Source organism: Geospiza fortis, unplaced genomic scaffold (genome assembly GCF_000277835.1).
Source record: "Geospiza fortis unplaced genomic scaffold, GeoFor_1.0 scaffold405, whole genome shotgun sequence".
Classification (NCBI taxonomy): Eukaryota; Metazoa; Chordata; class Aves; order Passeriformes; family Thraupidae; genus Geospiza; species Geospiza fortis.
In genome coordinates this window covers 30,950-52,428 of record NW_005054415.1, presented here as the reverse complement: position 1 = coordinate 52,428, position 21,479 = coordinate 30,950, and the positions used below count along the sequence as shown (strand labels likewise).

Here is a 21,479-nt window from a genome sequence, read left to right as displayed (position 1 = left end):
AACCTTTGTCAAAGCAAGTGGTGGTGGCCGTGTCGGGGAGCTGGTCTGGCTGTTGACTACTTTTGTAACACATTAAAATACCGTTTATTTACTGTGCACTGTCTTAACTTTCTTATCAGAAGTTGATCTGTTAGGACAACTCTTGTTCTTACTGTTTTTGATGCATGATGAGGTAAGTAGTTCTACAGGTAAGGAACATAAAATCCATTGGGTTGGATTAATAAAATACTACAGAAATAGTTGGCTTCATGTAGTAAAGTTTCACTCTGAAAATTTGATACTTAAGACTGTTTGAACTGTGCACAGATGTAATTTAAAAGATGTACTGGTACCTTGTGACAGTAGATAAATGCTTCCAAAACTCCTGCAATCTAGCATTTTTTTCTTTTTGAATATACAGCCAACTGTTTGCAGTTTCCTAAATTCAGTAATTATTCTCACCTAGTTAAGCTTGTTCTGTATTTACCTCCAGTTTGTCTTTAACAGAAAGTTGGCTAAATACTCTTTAAGAGGAGCCCCTATCTATCTCCCTGGCCTCTCTGGTGCCTGCCTGGCTGAGCTGAGCCATCCCAGCCCTGGCTGTGCTCAGGGAACGTGGTGGAGAATGTGTGTGGCCCCTGAGAGGCCAGGGCTGTGCGGGGCTGCTCACTGCTGTGCTTGGCAGGGTTCAGCTGGGGCTGTGTCCCCAGGAGCACTGTCACCCCTGAGCCCTTGTGCTGAGCTGCAGTGCTTTGATTGAGCCACAGTGGGCTGAAGGTCAGGGCTGTGCTCTGGAAAGGGCCTTCAGGAATGGCCTTTGCAGTGAGCTTTAGAAGCTGCCTGCTGTGCTCAGACAGGTTTGTTCATGTTTCACAGAGGACAAGAGCTATAGCATAACTACTGTATGCTGACTTACTGTAATGTAAATTAGTATTGCTCCATTTGGTGTTAAATAGTTGTATAAAACCTTTAATATCCATCATCAGATGGAATTACAAAATTACCCTTGGGTCCAGAGCCTCAACAGTATTAAAAGCCTAAAGAGTGTGAGGACCTGATAAGTCAACTACACTGTTATATATGAAAAAAGAAACCGTACTAGAAGTCTGTACAGTTTACTACCTTATCTAAAATAAATGGTGTATTAAAGCCTGGCATTGTCTTAACATTAGCTGTTTATTTTAGAAAGTGCTGTTTTACTTTGCTGTATTGGGAGGAGTATTCAAATTTGTCTCTAAAAGATGAAACACAGTAGATCTTGCATTTGTCTGCTAGCACTACCTCCATGTTTTTTCATTGCCCTTTTGGAAAAAAAAAAAGGCCTTAAAATGTTTGACAAATGTGGATGTAAATATTTTGATTCTGTTGTGACAGTTCCTGCTAGTTCTTGTTTGCAGTAGTGGTTTAAAATTAAAGCAGGTGAATGGTTTTGTATTGCTGCCTGGCCTGTTGTTTTACCCAGAACCTTTTCCAAGCTGCTGTGATTAAAGCAGGAATTGTTCCAGTGGGATAGTTACTATCTGTAGCAGTTTACAGTGTGGATAGAGGAAGAAGCTACCACTGCTTTCCCTTTTGATAAGCTTCAGCTGTTTTGGGGTATTTTTCTGAGGGACACAAGTTGAATCTCTGCTCCATCTAATTGTTCCTAAGCAGGTACTCCCCAGGGTATTGCCATCCCTTCATTCTGCACTGCTCTGGCTCGCTGCTGCACAGGATTACTGTGCTCAGTGGAAGCCAAACAAAAGGCACCAAAGTGTGGCTGTAGTGTCTGCTGTAATGGGTTGTGCTTATGTTGGTTCAAAAAAATCTGAACTCAGTAACAGAAGCTCCTCATGGCAGCAGGGACAGGAAGAGCTGGCACTGAGTGCCTGGCATTATCTTCAGAGTGCCATTAAACCCCTCACCTACAGGTGGAGTCCATGGGGACAAGACTGAGGAGTTGGAGTAATGACAGAAAGTCATCCTTTAAATTTCTGGGGAGCAGCTCCCTGTTGACCATGCTGGAAACTTTTTTTTAGTAGTCCTTATTCTCTTCTAAAAAAATGCAGATTTGTTTTGTCCATGTGTAAACAGACTGTGCTGGAATTCCAAGCATGTCATTGCTCTCACAGTGCAGAGCAGTGCAGGATTGTTTCTCCATCTGTTTGGTAAAAGATTTTTCCCTCCTGGTTTGATCAAAAGCAAAGCAGCAGCACAGAGTTACCAGGCTGGGTTTTTACCCAGGGGGAAGTTTCTTTGCCCTTCTTCCCTGCACATTTCTCATGAGGCAGAACATGTTCTGAGACTGGGGCTGTTGTCTGTAGTCTCAGAACATCCTTGTGAGTGACTAAGAGTGCAGCTCTTAAAATACTGACACAGAAAGAAGCAGGTTTTATTTTTATCATTTTATTAGATTAAGTCTTTTGTTGAAGTTGTAAAATCTTTTGTAAAATAGGTGTTGAAATTGCCACTGAATTGATTTCAATCAGTGCTGTTCTATTCCAGGTAAATCAGCTTTGTTATCTACAAAAATAAAAGCAAAGCAAACTCTTTACTTTTGATTTTTAGGCAGATTCTAGAATAGGCTGTTGTGACTGGTACAGCTTGTGTTTCATAAGCACTTTGGGGGTTGTTTCAGAACCAGTGAGCAAGAGAAGGATGTAACAACACCCAGGATTTGCTTGTGGGGCTGCCCCTGGACTAAAAAATGCCAAGGGCCCGGATCACACACTCACTGAAGCACAGTCCTCACTGACGTTCAAGGGGAGATAAGAGACAAAGCTACCAAAGGACAGGGAGGCTGCCAGACTTCTTGAACCTTACATTATTCACACTGAACAAAGATTCAGAATTTTCTTAGCATTGTTCAAATGGATTTAATTTCCATAGGTGAACCTCCAAGCATGGGCATCCCAGAACCAAGTGGGTTTGTGGTGGGTAGGAACGAAGGACATGAACTCTGCCCCTCCAGAACATTCCTGGGTTTTTTCATTAAGGCCTCATGCACACTCCACCCCCCCTGCTGCTGCTGCTGCTGCAGGGACAGCTGTGCAGATAGGAACTGATGTGTTCTCTCCCTTCCTACACAACAGTTCCTACACTTCAGTTCTGGCATTGCTTCCTGCATTTGAAAAATAGAACAAACTAGAACCAAGTGCTAAAAGAACTTCCTAACTTCATTTATTAGGCCACAGTACTTCTCTTCAGATGCCTTAAGCTTATTTTTTTACATTTCAAAAACCTTATTTTTCCCCAGATACTGCTGCTCCTTAGCACATTATTATTCATTATTATTACAGATATTTTGTAAATAACTAAACCTGCACTAAATCAGTTGCTTTTTGTAACAACCCCACCTATGACCCCCCCTCCTGCTGCACATTATTCCCTCTTTAAGGATGTGACCAGCTGCTGCCATGTACACACCTAGGTGCCAGACAGGCTAAGGAATTCTTTCTCATGCTCAAATCCATCAGGAAATGAGATTGAAGATTCTTTGCTGATAAAAAGCAGCAAATGCCCCTGAACTGCAGTTCCAGGTTGGTGACTGCAGCAGCATCTTCCTTTTGATGGCACTGACACCCCCATTCAAACCCATTTAGCTCATAGTTGTACCTGATACCTAAATGTAGCTGAAACAGATCAAGGACTATGGAACTGGAGAGAGCAGTAACCCCAGCCTGCCTGCCTAGAGTTTGCTGTTGAGGTGCTCCAGGCTGGCCTTGACCGCGAAGCCGCCGTCGAAGGCAGCGTTGAGCACCTCGTCCAGGCAGGCGGCCAGCACGAAGCTCAGCTCCTGCCGCACGGGCGCCGCGATCTCCTCCAGGTCCTTCTCGTTCCTCTGGGGAAGGATGATTCTCTTCAGGCCAGCTCGGTGTGCTGCCAGCACTTTGTCTTTAATGCCCCCAACCTAAGGAGGAGAAGCGATACATGTATAAAAACAATGAACTAATAATAAAATAATTATTGTAACATCACATCAGGAGTTAAATTTTGAGGAAAGGTTCTGCCTCCCTCAGTCATTTAGGAAAGCAATTAAAAATGCAGTCAGAGTTGTAGCTCATCATGTGCTTAATGAGGGAAATATGTTAATATGCTACAGTATTCTTTCTGTAACAGCTAATAACTAGAGAAAAACACATTTAGGAGTGAGGTACGAGAGAATCAATAGTGGGAAAGTCATTGCTTTTCAGGAATTTCTATAACAAAAAAATGGCCTTCACTCTGTGTTTTTTTATATCACTGAAATCCTGCACCTGCATTAGAACAGAAGATTTTTCAGAAAAAGGCAGCGTTAGATTTAGGGGGAAAAGAGTCCTAAGGCAGCAATGTCCCATGAAAAATAACCTGAGCTGTACAACAAAATACACACAGCAAAGCAAACCTGTGTTCCAGGAGTGGAGAGGCACTGAGCCTCCTGGTTGAGTTGCTAATGAGATGTAAACAGGGGTTAAATTAGTTTTTTTACAGCTGTAGCTTCTTCCCCCAAACTCCTTTCCATTCCTACAGACCATCTTAGAGTAGAAATTTGTAATTTTACAGTGCTTTAGAGAGAGGAAGGGCCCGTATTACAGTACAAAGGCCAAGCCTGGCTGCTGTGACATGGGGCAGAGGTGACCCGTGATCCTCATGTGACCCACGGCTCCGGGCAGTGCTGCACACTCAGCAGCAAGGGCAGCCCCTGGCACAGCCCCGGCAACTCAGTCACTGGGAACAGCAAGATTCCAGACTACCTTGGGGAAGGAGGAAACTGTGGTTTAATATTTACAGCTCCCTTATCTCTGCACACAGCTTTAGCAGCAGGCACAGCCAGGACAGGGTGGCTGCAGAGCTAAGCTGGCTCCCACCAGTCACTGCAGGGTGCTCCCGACCCCTGGACATGGCCTGTCCTGTCACTCTCTGCCCCAGAGCCTCCCAGGCCACTGCCTGCCATGGCACCTCTGGTTCTGCCTCCTCTGCAGGAAACAAAAATCCTGCCCCTGATTTCCAGCTTCATCCTCCTCCTGTCCATCATTTGGTGAGATGATAACTCCCATATTGGCTTCAGCCCCCGTGCCAGGCTCCACTGACACTTTGAACTAAACTCTGTTTGTCTGAACACCTTCTCTGCCTTCATGCTTAGACAAAGCTTTATGGAAACCCCATCTGGCTGAGCTACAGCCAAGGATCAACATTTAAGAGAAACCTAAAAGTAGCTCCATGGATTCAGGAGTAACCTGTATGCAGTTACAGTGAGAGCTTTAAGTCACAACTTTTCAAAGACACCAGAACCAACAGTCTGAGGAAGCACATTTAGGAACTGCAGTGCAGACTCAGAGCCATCTTGCATTTTAAGACTTTGAGGTTTCCTTTCTAAGTAGACATTTGAATGTATTTTCCCAAAAAGCCACACCAAGGCTGGCTTTAGCTTGAAAGGCAAAGCAGAGGAGTGGGGCAGTCCTGCAGCAGCCTGGCCTCCTCCAACTGCACCAGCAGAGACCACATTGCTGCTACGGAATGATCCAGCAAGGCTCTGGATCCACGCTTTTCTGAGTGGCTATAAACAGATTTTATATCCAAAATAGGGAGCATTAATACAACTTAGCTCTTTTCTCCAATGATGCTTACTGGAAGAACAAGGCCTCTTAGTGTAATTTCTCCTGTCATGGCTACATCTGAGCACACCAGCCGCCCACTGAAGAGTGAAGCAAGGCAGGTTACTATGGTAACACCAGCAGATGGTCCATCTTTTGTGACAGCTCCAGCTGGGAAGTGCAGATGGATGTCAGTGTTGTCAAGGAGATCAAAACTTCCAGAAGCTTAAGGAAAAAAAGAATGGTTTGAATGTTAAAAATCTAAACCTATTTTCTTCCTGGTCTTTATTCTAAAAGCCCACCAAGAAATAAAAGCCTCGGCACTATTTACTAACAGCAGGCTGAAAAAAACAACACAATATTGCAGAGGGCCTAGGAAAAAACAACAAAGAAATCCCAATGAGCTTTCCTACATCCAGATTCCTAGAAAAAACTGTAACATGATAACCAACAAGCTTGGCATTTGCATGCATCGGGAAATTGAGAGTAGGGATTAAAGTGGAAACCAAGGAATTTCCACATAGAATTTTTATGTCCCAAACCATCAACGTCAATGTTCAGAGAACACTTCACAGAAACTCACATTTATAATCAAGTGGAACTCTTATTTATGTCCCTTCACCTGTAATGGAGTACATGGAGTGCAAACCAGAGAGGCAAACATGCACACAGGTAATCCCTGCAGCATTTCACACATTAATTACATTTTGGTTTTATACCTATCTAAACTTACACAAATAGAGGAAGATACTGGTCAATTATTTGCCTGATCAGCAGATGATCAATCTAGAAAGCACATTTCTACAAGTCCTGGGAGGTTCAGACAAAAAAATAGTTAAAGTGTTCTTGTCCTATTGCACTGCAGTTCCACAGCTGCCATACAAACCCAACACTCTCAAAATACTAAAACTTAGACTAAAGACTAAAAGACTAAAACCTTTTAACAGAACCTGTCAGAGAAAAGCTACAGACTTGCATATCTGTCTCCATCACGAAAATACTGCTGGAAAGCTTGAGTGTCAAAATGAGTCAGAGGATTGTCTGCCACAACCTTCCAGGCTAGGGCAGGGAGACACAACTCATGTTCTGCCAGGCCACAACCACCTTGGCTTGGCAACAGCTGGGAAAGAACTACACAAAGGCACTCTGGGGCTGATCTCATCTCCAGGGCAGCACTGCTGGCTGAAACCCTTTCTCTGTTCCATGTGACAGCCCAGGGTGACTGGGCAGGTGGCACCAGCAGGGTCCCTTCCCTCACCGTTGGTGAGCTGGTATCTCTTGGCATTGCTGCGCAGCCAGCTGATGGCCAGGTGAGCCGACTCCTTCATGACGTCCCCCAGCTGCCCGGTCAGTGTCAGCTGGCCCTCCCCATCCATCCTGCTGGCTTCCACAAACATGATCTCCCCTCCCAGGGGTGTCCAGGCCAGCCCTATGGCCACCCCGGGCTGGTTCAGGCGCTCAGACACCTGAAGGGAAACACAGGAAGCAGTTTAGGAAACAACCATTAAAAAAATTGCAAAAACAATTCAATAGTTGGCTTTGAAACAACTGTGCCCATCAAAACACTAAAGTTAAGCCACGTGTCTGATCTCTTATATTTTAATTTATTATTTAATGCAGCAGTAGTTCTGAATATGTGTAAACACTAATTACACAACACGAGCTGTATGTGGCAGCTTAGCTTAAGGCCATGGCAAACATCTAGGTGTGTCATTCTTGAAACCTTCCCTGCCCACAAAAACACCTTAAGAATCTTTCTCCTCAAAGGACTCCAAGTATTCAGTCAACCCTGACTGAATGTTTATGTGACTTAACCCATCTGCTAGAGTGTGTTTGCCCTCACTCCTGTGACAAAGCCACTTTTGCTCCCCAGTGTTTTCTACAAGCCTTTCTAAAGGTGGTGGCACTGCCTGAGCTGTGGCCAGCCAAGCCCCTGATGCTGTTCCCTGCAGACATTTACAAACACTTTGGAACAGCAGAAACGTGCCTGTTCCCAGGCCAGGTGAGGGGACACCTGACAGAGCCCCTTTAGGAATTACAGCAGCCAAGCAAGCAATCAGCAGCTCCACTGGCAGCCAAAGGCAAAGAACCCACCCAGCCCCTCCTCCTGCCTCCCCTGGGGCTCACCTGAGCACTGGCAGCAGCACCCTGCCCTTTGCTTCCATTAGCATCATTTGGCTGAGAAGGCTCTTTCCTTTTCTAGCATTAGAACTGTGTGTTTCACTTTTATGGTATCTAAATACCTCACCAAGCATTTTCATCCTTGCTAACATCTGTTCCTATACCCATTCCCTGTGTGTTATTAGTTACAGTGATTGATTATTTTAGTCACTGCTAAGTAGCTCAGGTTAACAAAGTCAGCTCATGCTGGTCACACTGAAGTCCAACAAAGCTGGAACATTCCCCTTGGCACTGGAGACAACGCTATTTTGGCAAACCATTAAAGGTGAGATGAACACAATTAACTGTCCACACCCTCTCTCAGCCCAAAGCAGCCATCAACAAGGTTTATTGATCTGGGGGTTTTGTTTCAGTTCTTTTAGACTCTACTCTGGATCAACTGGTAACAGTTTAGAGACTGTTTGAGAGCTCAGGGGCAGAACACAGCAAATGGGACAAGAAATCAAAACCCAAATGGTTCTAACAGACTCAGCACAGGCTCCCTCCTCTATTCTCAGACTAGGTAGGTCCCTCCTCCTACTTTCACAAGTCAGTTGAGATCTGATAGGAGAAACTGCCTGTGCAGTAGGTGCTGATCACCTTTGGACCATTGTTCCCTGCATCACCTGTTGCCTCCAAAGCCAAGCAACCTCTCCTGCTGTCCTGGAGGGAGACTGGACCACCCCTGCTGCACCCTGAGCCTTTACTGAGGCTGCTGACAGGCACACGTGGCAAATGCCCTGGCAGCTTGGAGATGTGGCTGCAGAAAAGCCCCTTGGAAACCCCCACACACAGCCAGAGCCACAGAACCCCAACACTCAGAGGAAATCACACTGGACCACATGAGAGACCCACAAGACTGAATGACTCCTGGCACCTCAATAATTTGTTCTCACCTAAAGTCAGATGAATTTAAATTAGAATAAATCCTTTCTTACACTTTCTAAACAGCCTCAATTAAAAATGACCATTTGAATCAGCTGATGGCTGGTGATGTCTGTCAGGTGAGGAAGATGCCACTGAGCAATGGAGTCTTGAGGTCTGAAAATGTTTGTAGATGAGACCAAACCAGCTGTGATTTAGCTGTACCCTGAGTACATGAACATACTGTCAAATGCATTTTAGCTGCCTGGATAGTGCAAAATTTAAGTCTTAACATTCAGCACATTTTGGAGTATTTCAGGTTATCAGCTGCAGTTTTGGAGCTACACCAAGTCAGTGCAATGGACAAGAAGCTGGGAAGTCCCTGATTCCCAATGGGACATGAGAACCAGTTCAGTCACTTGCTGGCCTTGAGCACATTTGTTTTCCTTCCACAGGTTCTCCCAGCCTGACTGTACCAACGTTTTTTCTTCTCTTCTGATTCATTCCCTGGCAAATCACTGCTGGCAAAGCTCATTAACAGTGGCTTCCCTCTGAGGGAGGAGGATTTCCCAGAAATATCACCACAAGACTGACAGTTCTTAGACAAATATGCCAATCTAAACCTGTACTTTGGACAGGTTTTGCTTCTGAAAGACACCCTGATGTTTTTCCCTGATTAAATTGTGCATGTCCCATGAAACAGAGCCATTCTTTTATGGCATCTGCACTTTCATTTCCTAGAACAGACCACTTCCCTGACCTGCAGCTTCTGTCCCTTCAACTTCACTCAAGTTATGAGGATATAAACCAATCCTGATGGGCCTTCCTGTGGTGCCAACAACCTTTGTTACTCGAGCAGACTTAAGGATTGAAAGAAAAAAAAAAAAAGCAAAAAAACCCGTTTTTCCCTGATTAAATTGTGCATGTCCCATGAAACAGAGCCATTCTTTTATGGCATCTGCACTTTCATTTCCTAGAACAGACCACTTCCCTGACCTGCAGCTTCTGTCCCTTCAACTTCACTCAAGTTATGAGGATATAAACCAATCCTGATGGGCCTTCCTGTGGTGCCAACAACCTTTGTTACTCGAGCAGACTTAAGGATTGAAAGAAAAAAAAAAAAAGCTAAAAAATCCCCCAATACATCAACTAAAATCCAAGCCAAAAATACAAATAGTTTGTTATAAATCCACTGGATATGTTGGAAACCCTTTCCCCCAGAAGTGTGCTGTGCTGAAACATTTCATTAAATCTTCTGCAATTTAAATGGATGAGATTATTCTTTCAAAGCCTCACTGTGTGATTAATTCCAACATTTGTTCTGTAGGGAGACACATAAGATTATTTATTTGTGATAAATGAATTAATCCAGCAAGTAGGAACTGAATATTCTGTCCCATCTTCCTGCTGGGAGAGTTGTGCAGACAATAGCCAAGCAATGCCCTGGAAAGGTGGAAGATGAATCCCTGACTCAGGAATTCCCTGAAGGACAACAGATCAATGAAGTCATGTCATGTTTTCAGTTCCATTTGCTCAGCCTCACTCAGGTACTGACACAGTGGCTGCCTCATTGTGTCTTTGTTTCAGCTGCTGATAAATGGCAAAATGCAGGCCCAGGGTGAAGCTCTCAGGCCAGACCCAGAGAGGAGACCCAGCCTGACCCTACAGAGCAGCCAAGCTCAGAGCAGAAACTCTGCTCTTCCAAAGAACCTTGGGGGGACTTGAAAAAATCCTAAGGAATAACACATTAGTTGGGAAAATTCCTTAAAATAGGAGTTATGTTGTTATCTGAGCAATTTACGTGGAAAAAACCAAAGTGTGTACTGAAAAATATTCACTCAACCAATACAGCAAATAGTACATGGAAAGAAATCCTGGGCTGCTTGGGGAACTCATCTGTGTGGATTCATCTCTACTAAATTTGCCTTCTAAATATGGAAATGTTAAAAAAACCTTTAGAAAGAGAAGTCACCAGCTTCAATCAGTCTTATTTCAGTTTAGAGGCCAGCAGATCCATGAAATGCTTATCTGCAAATTTATGGCATCTATTGTGGACCCCACAAGAAATAAACAAAAACCCACCAAAGATAACCCCCAGCTAGCACTCCTGTGTTTGTACTTGAAATTAAGAACCACACTTTAATTACTTAATCCTACAGAAAAGACAAAATAGCAGAAATTCTTTTCCATCACAGCCACACTACCAAATTTAAATGAATAATCAACTCCAGAAACAGAGCTGACACCAGGTGGGACACCTAAGAAAAGTCCCATATTAGCACTGCATTCTTATATTTGTGTCATCTTCCTGCTGGGTACAGAGGCTTCTGAGAGTTGGAAAGAACAAAGGTAAGCTGCTGACAATTCAGTCGTTTGCCTAAAGAGTAAATTCTTCTAATCTCTGAAAGTGAAAAACCAGATCACCAAAGAAGCCCCTCAGGCCAGAGCCACCAGGCCCCTTGGTCATTTATCCTCCTGCCTGCCACTGTCCCACTGCTCCCACCTCATCCTCTGGCACACCCAGTGGCACTGCCTCCTGCCAGCTTGTCTCCTCATTTCTGCCTCTTCCTTAAGAATCTCTTCCATGATAAAATCTTCATATCCAAAAGGCTCAGTTCAGGTCTAAAAGCTGATTCATTCCTTAACAATCACTCATTTTCTCCTGCTATCCCAATCACCTTGTCTTCTTTTTGTTCTCTAAGTCCCACTGGAAGTCTGGTCCTCTGATTAAGGAGAAAATAATTGTAAGAGGAAAGTTCTCAGAACCAGAGAACAACTGTCAGTGTGTCACTGGCACTGGTGAAATGAGAATCCCAAACTAACAAACTACTTTAACTGATGGCATTTCTACAGAAAGGAGCAAAATACAGATGGGGGAAAGCAAAAAATCTGAAATATGCCTATTGAGGAGCAGAGCTGGGGTGCCTGACTGATCATAAAACATTTTAATAGCTAAGAGTCACATTAACCTAAAGAATGTCTGAGAACTTCTGGTGCAAACTGAAGTGGTTTTAATACCCAAAAATGCTGCCTGGCTTTAAGGAGGTATGAGGAGCAGTCCTTAGCACAGCTGCTGCAGAGACAGGATTCCTGGGTTCTACTTTTGGCTTCTTTCCCAAGACCACCAAACATCCCCCAAACAAAAGCAAAATTGTTTCAAACTGAAAAAACACCACCGCATTCTCCAGCACTGCTGCAGGAACCTTTGCTGACAGAAAAGTCAAGGCATTATGTCATTTATGTACCCTGAATTAAAGAAAAGAAAAGCTTAAGGTGAAAACACACTTTGTGGAACATAAAGTAACACAGTGCTGTTATTAACATATTTTGAAGTTATTGTTGTATAGACTCAGTCAATAGCAATAATCCTATCAGCCAGAAACAGCATCAAACAGAAACAAATGAGGATGTTACCTCCATGTCATACATGGGGGGCCCCAGGATATCTTTCAGAGCATGGAAATCAATTAAAATTGGCATTTCAGGTGGCAGAGCCAGGTCAGCTGTGTCACTGATGGATTCTGGTTTGGCATCTTCTGTGATGTGTTCTTTGCAATCTAAGGGAAGAAAATCTAATTTAGGATTTGTAATGATCTTTCCTAGACAGAGGAATTTTTTTAAAATTGTGACAGAAAAATAAAACATGCAATGAAATGCTCAGTAAGTTCAGGAAAAATGTGTTCAAACCATCTCTCACAAAAATCTTGTCAAATTAAACATAATATGGCATGAAATGTAATTATTAGGCTTAAATATGTTCTAACTGTTCATCAAAGATAAAATTAAATCTAGAGCACTGACAGAGATGCAACTCATCAGCTTAAGTGCATTTTAAACTAATTCAAATAGCAAAACACATTAGGCTCATTTAAGACTTTACATTTTTCACCAGATTTGTGCAGAAAACCAGCATTTCACAGAATCAGAACAGTTTGGACTGTAAAGGATCTTAAAGCTCATCTTGCTTAAGGGTCTTGCAGGGACACCTTCCACCATCCCAGGTTGCTCAGAGCCCTGTCCCAGCTGGCCTTGGACACTTCCAGGGGATGGGGCAGCCCCAGCTTCTCTGGGAGCCTGTGCAGGGCCTGCCCACCCTCACAGGAAAGGGTTAATTCCTGCAGGAGGAATCGTGCAGGGTGGTGTAACAGAGAACGTGCAGCTGAACAACTCTGGGGGCAATTCTGACAGTGCAGGAACTCCTGTTGCTTTCCTGAGTGTTTACAAGTGTGCCCCAGCACAGAGCACCTCCAGGGCAGCCCCTGCAGCACAGGCTCTGATGTGACATTTCTCATGTTGAGTTTTGTCTCCTATGACTTTTAGGGCTTTGCACAACCATAGAAGGGTTTGGGTTGGAAGGGACCCCTAAAGATCATCAGTCCCCACCACACACAGGGACACCTTCCACCTACTGAGGCTGCCTCACAAAACTGATGTCTCCTGTCTGTTCAACAGGCAGCTCAGAGCACAACACCTACAGGCCTTGTGCAGTGGAAAAATCTCAATTTCAGTGTAACAGCCTGTGGCTTTTGTCTTGAAATACTACACACACAGAGGGCTCTGTTCTTTTCTTTGTTGAAGGAGATATTGCTAAGGTGCCATGCTCAATAACCAGTAGCAACAAAAGATTCCTCCAAGGCCCAATTACCAGACATTTTCAGAAACACCTACAGGCATGATATACTCTTGAGGAAGGGCTATAAACCCCCAGCAGCCTGACACTTTTGAATGCAATATACTCAAGTGTCACTCAGGAGGGACCAACAATTAAACAACAGTTATGGGTTCAGAAAGGGGCTCTTCCCTTCCTTCACTCACAGCATGAGTGGGTTTCTTACCTGTACAGTGGCTTCCTTAGCAGAATTGCCTTCAAATTTCTGTTTTCTCTTTTTATACAGAAGTGAACGATAGTATTCACAGGGAATGCCCCAAAGAAGGGAGGAATGTTGAGGAGGACTCCATTGGTATCAGAAGGCTAATTAATTACTTTTTTATACTACATTATTCTATACTATATTACACTATATTACATTACATCTAAACTGAATCTGCCAAGCACTCAACTCTGCACACAACTGCACAGAAACTCATGACTGTCAGCCAATAGTTCTGACACACACACACACACACACACCCCTGGCCCTGACAGGCCAAGGAAACAAAACACCATCACTGTGGGTAAACAATCTCCATCTTGCATTCTACTTTTGCACAAACAGCAAATGAGATAAGAATTGTGTTTTCTTTCTCTGAGGTTCAGAGAATGTGAAACCCAGAAATATTCTTGGGAAGAACTGTGCCTTGCTTTTCTCTGTGAAGAGAAATGTGGTGCCAGTGAACTGCAATGGGAACCATGTCAATGCCAAAGCCTCACACCAACCTGCAGAGGAGCTGTTTGCATGGCTGAGCTCCAGAACTGGCAGTCCCTGGCAGGGCCTGACACTGCACAGGCCCCCAGGAACTGGGAGCAGAGGGACAATGCAAGCAGGGAATCATTTCCCCACAGATCTGATCCAGGTGCAAGAGGCTTATCAGCATTTCTCAAGAGCCCTAAGCAGTGTTTTAGTGAAACACTTCTGAGAAATGAAGAATGCTTGGACAATCCAGCTGTTCCTGAGGCTCCATGGCTCAGGGCAGTGCCTCCCTGCGCTGGGGCTGTCCTGCACACAGAGTGAGGACTTTTGTTGCCAGCCCCAACCCCAGCCCAACACACATCTGAAGTCTGTATCACACAGCAGTGTACACTGAGCTTCAGGACTCCTGCACCAGAGTTTGGATCCAAATATGGGTTGTTTACTTTCTTTGAATTCTTTCTAATTTTAGTTTGAAGAGGAGCTTTCTGGTTCTTCCTCTGCACATCAATGCATGCACAGTAACTGAAGATCCAAGAGTTCAAACAAGTACAGAAAACCACAAATCACTGATCTAATCTGTTTACCATAACATGAAGAGGTGGTCAGTGGTGCACAAGCAATTCTCAGAACAGATGAATGAGGATGTCTCCTTTCACAAGATACAAACTTTCCTGTTATTAATCCTGATACATAAAGACCTTTTTACAGATAATTTTGTGACTGTGCAATTCTCACTAATGCCTTAAGAGAGCATCAAGGAAAACATTCCACATCACCATTAACATGACAGCAGCAGCTCAGCTTTCACTCAGGACTCCAATCCAGCAGTTCTTATCCAACAGCCACTACTCTTTCATTGTCCAACTCACTGCTCCATGCCTAAATCCCACTCCTCTACTGCAAACACTGCCTTAGTCAGATGCCTCCTGTTGTTCCAGCATGTCTCTCTGCTTTTGTTAAACTGCTATTTTTGTACATAATAAATTCAAAGACATAAATACTGGCAAGTCTAGGAAGCTTGACCCTGGCATGCTATTCTTGCAATTCAGACTGCAATTTCAACTCTATTTGATAATCTGAGATACAATCCATATTTCAAAACAAAATTGAGTTTAAAGCCAGCTACTTTTGTTCTACACCAAGATTTTACTGCCTACCAAACACAAATGTATTTATTTCACCTAGCTCTATATACAGCAGAAGAGACAAATTCCTCATAAACAAATCAGGGAATTTGAGGCCACCTGCCCCATTAAAGGAATCAAACTCTTCTTTAGCTGATCTAATGAGTAGATCCCATTTTATGATCAGTAACAGCAACAAACTCTAGACTTTTTAGAAAAGTGTTAAACTAAATTCTGGCATTATCTAATTTTCTGTAAAAGCATACAGTGATGTCCCAAAATGCAATTACAAACTCTAACTTTTTCTTTGAAGGAAAAAGCCATCTCTGTTTATCATCTTTAAACAGGTGCTGACTGTGAGGAATCTATACAGACACAAGTAATTAAGATTTCCACTAACAATGACAAATTGTGTTCCTTACCTTCCCCAGACATACAGTCATAAACTACAGTACAAGCTAAATGGCAGATTTATCTAAAACAAGACACCTACATTCAGATTTCCAGAAACAGAACTTTTCATTAGGACAGCAGCTTAATCATCTTACAATTTGAGACAAGTTGGCAAAATAAACTAAAAGGTCAAAAAGTGCCCTCAGCAGAGCTCCAAAGTGCACTAGAGGAACCACCTGCTGCTCTGCTATTACATGTCCGCTTACACAAAAGCAGCATGTATTGAGTTGTTTTAACATTTAAAAATTGTAATACTAAAAATAAACAACACACAGCCCTCCCCAAGGAACCAAAAATAAGTTCAAAAAACAACCAACCAAAAAAAGATTGTTTGTAAAATTTTCCAAGTAGAATCTGCAGCTACTCAAAGATCACAATGTTCTTCAGGAATCTGTCTTTGCAAGTTCCCAAAATAAAACAAAGTCTCACATGTAAATAATGGATTTGTAAGAAAATGGACTCCTAAGAAAACATACTGACAATGAACTATTAAATGTAATTAAAGACTTAATGTTAATAGACATTTCATGGCACATGTTAATAGACATTTCATGGCACAAAGATTAGACTGCTGCCTTCTACAGATGTAATGAAAATGAGAGAATACAAAAGTCTCAAACCTCCTCAACATGCAGCAAATTCTCATCTCCTCACAGAACAGATTTAAATTAAGCATTGGCAACACAAGTCTTAAACCCAAAGATTTCTAGCCATACTTACTGACCAAGATAGAAAAATAGAAGCTTAACATTTTCAAGTAGCTTTTAACATAACACATACTGATTTACTGAACTGCTACAGAGATACAAAAAAGAGCATCAGCATGATGGACAAGGTTTCAAGTCTGTGGGCAATTAAAAGGATAATAAAATTCTTTCTTTTTCATCTGACTTAGCAGCAGATGCTTCAGCACACAACAGACAGACTCAGAACTCTTTTAGCCCCTTGATACTAAAAATGCCCCAAAACTGCATTTAGATAGAGAAGGATGGGATTGCTTCTGCTGACAACAGTTCACATTCAAAGCCAGCCATAACATGATACTGCCCCCTAAAAGCAACATTCCACTGTCAAATCTTATGCACCAAACTTTTAGGAAGTGTTTCTTTAGGAAGGGAAAAATTTCCTGGGACCCTAATCCTGTTTACACTTACTTATATGCTTAAATTTAATGCTATGTGCATTTTTCCCCACAGCATCAGAAAAGTTCTCTTTCCACAAAATAATTACATTCCATCATTTGTGGCCTACAGTAACAATGTGTACTTGAAACACTTGAAGGTGAGGTGCTCATGCAGGAATATTTAGATAAATTAACATGGAAAAAAATAATACATTAAAAACTAATTTGTATTCAAGCCAAACTTCTCAGAACACTTAAGTCTTTTTGACCTCTTACAAGGAAGTCGTTCCAAGCAATCTTCAGAAATTTCAGAAAAAGGCCCTCACTGCAGCCTGCAGAGCTGGGAGCTCTCTAAGGTCAGCAGAGCTCAGACCTGAGTACCTGCAGTCACTCCAGCCTGGACTGATGCTCAGCAGATTTCATGTGTCAGTTCACACTGACCACTTTGGTCAAACTCACTTTTAATTTAAAACCAAGAGTTTCATCCACAAGGAGTGCAACCAACTGCTCTGTATTGCTGGTTTATGGAAATATTTAAGTATGTTTAAAGCCTTGGTTTTGACATAAATACAATCCTCATTTCATCACTTTTAGTTATGAAATACTACCTGTCCTAAATCTCCCTCTGGGTCTGAATTAGACAAATTGTTTTTTACTCTGGGTTTCAACTGCTGTATCATGATCTGATGCCTGACTGCACAGTTGCTGCATTGTATTCTCAAGGCAGTTGCACTAAAATAGGAAGGAGAGTTTCACATATTTTTGTGACTTCTAGAATTTCTAGTAGTGTCAAAAGACTCGAGGAGTGTCTCATAAATCTGAGCTAGTGTTTCAGTGAAATATCAGCCAGCATTGCTGTGCACAGGGACAACTCCCCAGAGAGCTCTGAAAAATGCTGAAGTTCCTGTGCACACTCCACAACTGACACAAACCAACATTCCTGTACTCACCAACTTCTCCAGAAAGCTCATGAATCTCAGGAGCAAGAGAGGCACTCCAAACTGCCCCTGCATTTCAGGGGTGCATTTCTGGAAGTGCTGAACCCAGGCTGAGAGAGTCCCCAGCTGTGCCAGGGCAGTGCCCTCCCTTCCCAGAGCCCACTGCCACACAGGGGCAAAACCCTCACCTTTACAAAGCCTTGAAAACAGCTGCTCTCCCTGGAGGTAATAACCTGATTGAATCCATGGTGGAAAGCCTGTGATTCTACCACCTAGTGTCCTTAACTCTTACTACAACCCCAGGCAGAGGCACTCAGCTGAATAAACAGCACCATGGTAGGATCTGGCTATGCTCTGCTCAGGTAGAAATTCTGTTTTAGCAAGCAAGGCAAGCCTGCATCTGCCCTCTCCTAGTCACAGCTCAAGGCACACCAATGCACTAACTGCAGAGTCTCAGTCTCACATCAGAAACACAAAAATGCAGGAAGCAAAAATGACTTCTAGGAATTTTTATAGAGATAAAGAAAAAAAAATCCAGAAATTATTCTAAATGAAACTATTAAGGGATGAGAACTTGATTAACTAACCCTCCAGAGTCATTCATTACATGAAATAAAAATTCATCATCATGATGCACAACTGCACAAATGTCCACTCATCAACAGGAGAAAAAATGCCAAAGAAATCAATTTAGACTACAAGTCCCATTATTTGCATCAACTTGCAAGTATTTGGAGATATTTACAAGCTTTGTTTTGAAGACTTAGTTGTTTCCAACCTGTGGAAGGAAAATAAAAGTATTTTTTAAAAGGTTCCTACTCTCATACACTCCCACGAAATGACACACTGTAAAAACACACCAGGGTGTAAGGACAGTGTTAGTACAAAATAAAACCACTTTGCAGATTGCACCATTCTGTACAAAGTTTCACTGCAGAGACACCTGTCCCTCAGACTGCCTTTTATTAATACACCTTTTTCTTATGGACAGTGTTCACTTCAGAAATACAAGGCAACTCTTCACAGCTCATTTCTTTCTTAACTCCAAACTGGGTCAACCAAAAATGCCAACATTTTGCTCCCTTCTGAAGCAATTGGGCTGCTATTTTCACTTAGCTTTGGTAAGTTGCAAGTCCAGAACTAATTTTAACAGTGTATAATTTTAACAGTGTAAATACCTCAGTTGCAAGCACAGTGCTAATTTTAACATGGTAAATAACTCTCTCACTGGATTGAGATGTCTAATACAGCTCCTTTTTGTTACTTGCCGTAATAATAAAGTGTTTCTTCTTACAGTACCATGAGTTGTGCTCTGAACCTACCTCTTGTCTATTTTACCAGAATGCTTGAAGAGCAGAACACCTCTTTTTATTCAGCAGCTGCATTAGACTCTGAACCACATTTTAGACACAGCTACCTACTTTGCAAATATGACTTGTCAAAGTTGCCATCCAGAAGGTGCAGTAGCCAGGACAGCTGATACTGCCTGGTGCTGCTGAGCTGGGCCAGCACAGCCCAAGGCTCAGCACTCACAACCACAGAAGCATCAACAAGTCAGTGTTTGACTTCAAAGTCCATCAGAGCACAGAAGGTACAGAACACACACACAATATAAAAGGAAAGCATTGGTAAATGCCTTAAAAGCTCTGCCTTTTAAGGCAGATGGGATGATTTAAACTGCAGGATGGCTCATGGATTCAGTCACTGCTGCTGTGAGAGCTCACTGCCTTTAAGCCAAACGTTCAGAGAAAACCAAGCTGAACCTGCTTCAGCAAACACTGCCAAATTCAATGTTCTTATATTACAGTTTCCACAGACATTACAGTGATCCTAGAACATTCAACTCACTTCATCCGTCCCTCTCCTATTTCCAGACTAGAAAGAGACCTACCTTTACTGGTGAAGCAGTTATCTGGGTATTTTTGCTGTTTGAGGGTTTTGTGTTTAGTTTTCTTTCAGTCTGTTTGATGACTGGAAATGATAAAACACTGTCTGTACACATAGGAAACAAGAGCAGACTAACTGAGGCTGAGAAGTTACCAAAGCTTCAAGAGACTTTGAATAAGTGTGGTCTTGAAAGGCACATAAAACAATTCTAATTTCAGAGCCCTGCAAGCAGACAATTTTTTTAGCGTACAACCAAATAATCAGATTGAATTCTGAGCTAGTAGGAACTACAGCCATGCTTAGAGAAGAAGTGAAAGATTTGCATAAAAAACCTAGGAAGACATACACAAATCATAACTGCATCCCTAAGACATAAAACAGATGCACTGAACTTGTCAATTACCAACTCAGCAGCCTGAAACTACTTAACTTATAATTCACACTATCTGCCAGGCTTTTGAAAACAAGAGTCCTCAAAGCAGAATAAAACAGGAGAAGAAGTTGCTACATTAGAAGATCCCTTTTCAACAAAACATGCCAAAGATACACACCTTCTCCTTCCCCCAGCTCAGCACGATCTGGCTTTGCCTCTTTGTGCTGCCCTTCTGCCACCTTCACAGCCACTGCTCTGCAAATGGCTCCCAGCTTCCGATCCAGGGCCCGCACTCCTGCCTCCCTCGTGTACCTGGGAGAGACAAGAGCAGGGCTGGGCTCTGCAGGACAGAGCTCTCTGCAATGGAAACACTCTCCTCACTGAACACACAGCCACAGAAATGGCATGGCAAATGGACCAAAACCTTGGGCTACTCTGGTACATAAGAAAAAAAGAATTTGTTTTTATCAAAATAATTGTGGTTGCTGATAAAATTGTAGATAAATTACTGAGTGGGAAGATATGACTAACAGCTGGTGCCAAACCTTCATGAAATGCTAAGCAATGTCCAATAGCACTGAGCTCTTCCTGATGCATAAAAATTAAAAGGAAGAATTATTTTGAAACTTAAAATATATAGCTCACTGGAAGTTGAGGAACTGGCCATAACAGAGTATTTTGTTTTAGTCTGTGAATTAAAAAGAAGCACCAGGCAGTAACACTACACAAAACAGGCAAAATATTGCTCATAAAATACTTCAATTCATTGAATCAGTACACTTTTTCCATTGGAAATGAGCTGGTTTCAAGTTCCAAAGATGTTTTGATCAATACATTTGCTGTCACATCTAACAAAAACCCTAGTTCTAATGAGAATAAGCTATTTAAAAGCCCTGTATTTTAATTTTTTAAGCCTAATTCAAAATCTAAACAAATGTACTCAAGTCACAAGAAAAAAAAGGAAGCCTAATTTCCATTTTTTCTATGACAATGATAGAAATATAACTTGGTTCTTTAAACTACATGTCGTGTGCTGCCAGGGCCATGGCTTCACACAGCGCAGCCACACCAGCCCCAGGTATTCCTGTTTATTCACAGGGCCTTGGCAACTGTGTCAGCACAACTGAGCCACGCCTGGAGAGCAGGAGCAAGGAATTCTCTATAGAAAGGATGTTCTCTAGAGAAGGCAAGAGCTAGGGGAAGAGCAATCCCACAAGCTACCAACTGTTGAACTGCTGAAGCTATTAAGGACAATACATATTAAGATATATTTGTATTACCACTTCATTAACTGATTTATAAAAGAAGGTATTTAAACTGAAAGCAATGAACAGATTTACCTGGTAATTATGCCCAGAGTGGTTACTTGGGGAATCTGTATTTGCTGTGGAGTCAGACCATGTAGTTCAAGCTGTTTAGGAATCAAGTGTCTATGTGCAATTTCAATTTTTTCTTCTTGTGTGTATCCTTCAAAAAAAAAAAGGCATTTATTTATTAATGATCTTTTTGCTTACATACTACAATATAATCAAATCTCTTATCTTTTACAATTCTACCTGATTGAATTTAAGAAAAAACCTCCCCCAGCTATAATTTACAAGGCTGTTGGTATGATCCTTTGTGGCTATTCATAACCTCATGCAAACAAGAAGAGAATTTTAGTTTTTCAAAGATG

General features: G+C 42.3%; 1 protein-coding gene across 1 annotated transcript in view; it reads right to left on the bottom strand.

Annotated features, from left to right (window-relative positions):
* Positions 1 to 2,348: 2,348 nt before the first annotated feature.
* LONP2 (lon peptidase 2, peroxisomal) overlaps positions 2,349 to 21,479 on the bottom strand; it is a 37,870-nt gene continuing 18,739 nt past the window's right edge. The window contains exons 10-15 of the mRNA XM_031061476.1: positions 21,145 to 21,271; positions 19,983 to 20,116; positions 11,970 to 12,112; positions 6,790 to 6,997; positions 5,566 to 5,756; positions 2,349 to 3,868 (exon numbers count right to left, since the gene is read on the bottom strand). Coding sequence (XP_030917336.1) covers positions 3,647 to 3,868; positions 5,566 to 5,756; positions 6,790 to 6,997; positions 11,970 to 12,112; positions 19,983 to 20,116; positions 21,145 to 21,271 — 1,025 coding nt within the window. The 3' untranslated portion in view covers positions 2,349 to 3,646. The remainder of the gene's footprint in view (positions 3,869 to 5,565; positions 5,757 to 6,789; positions 6,998 to 11,969; positions 12,113 to 19,982; positions 20,117 to 21,144; positions 21,272 to 21,479) is intronic.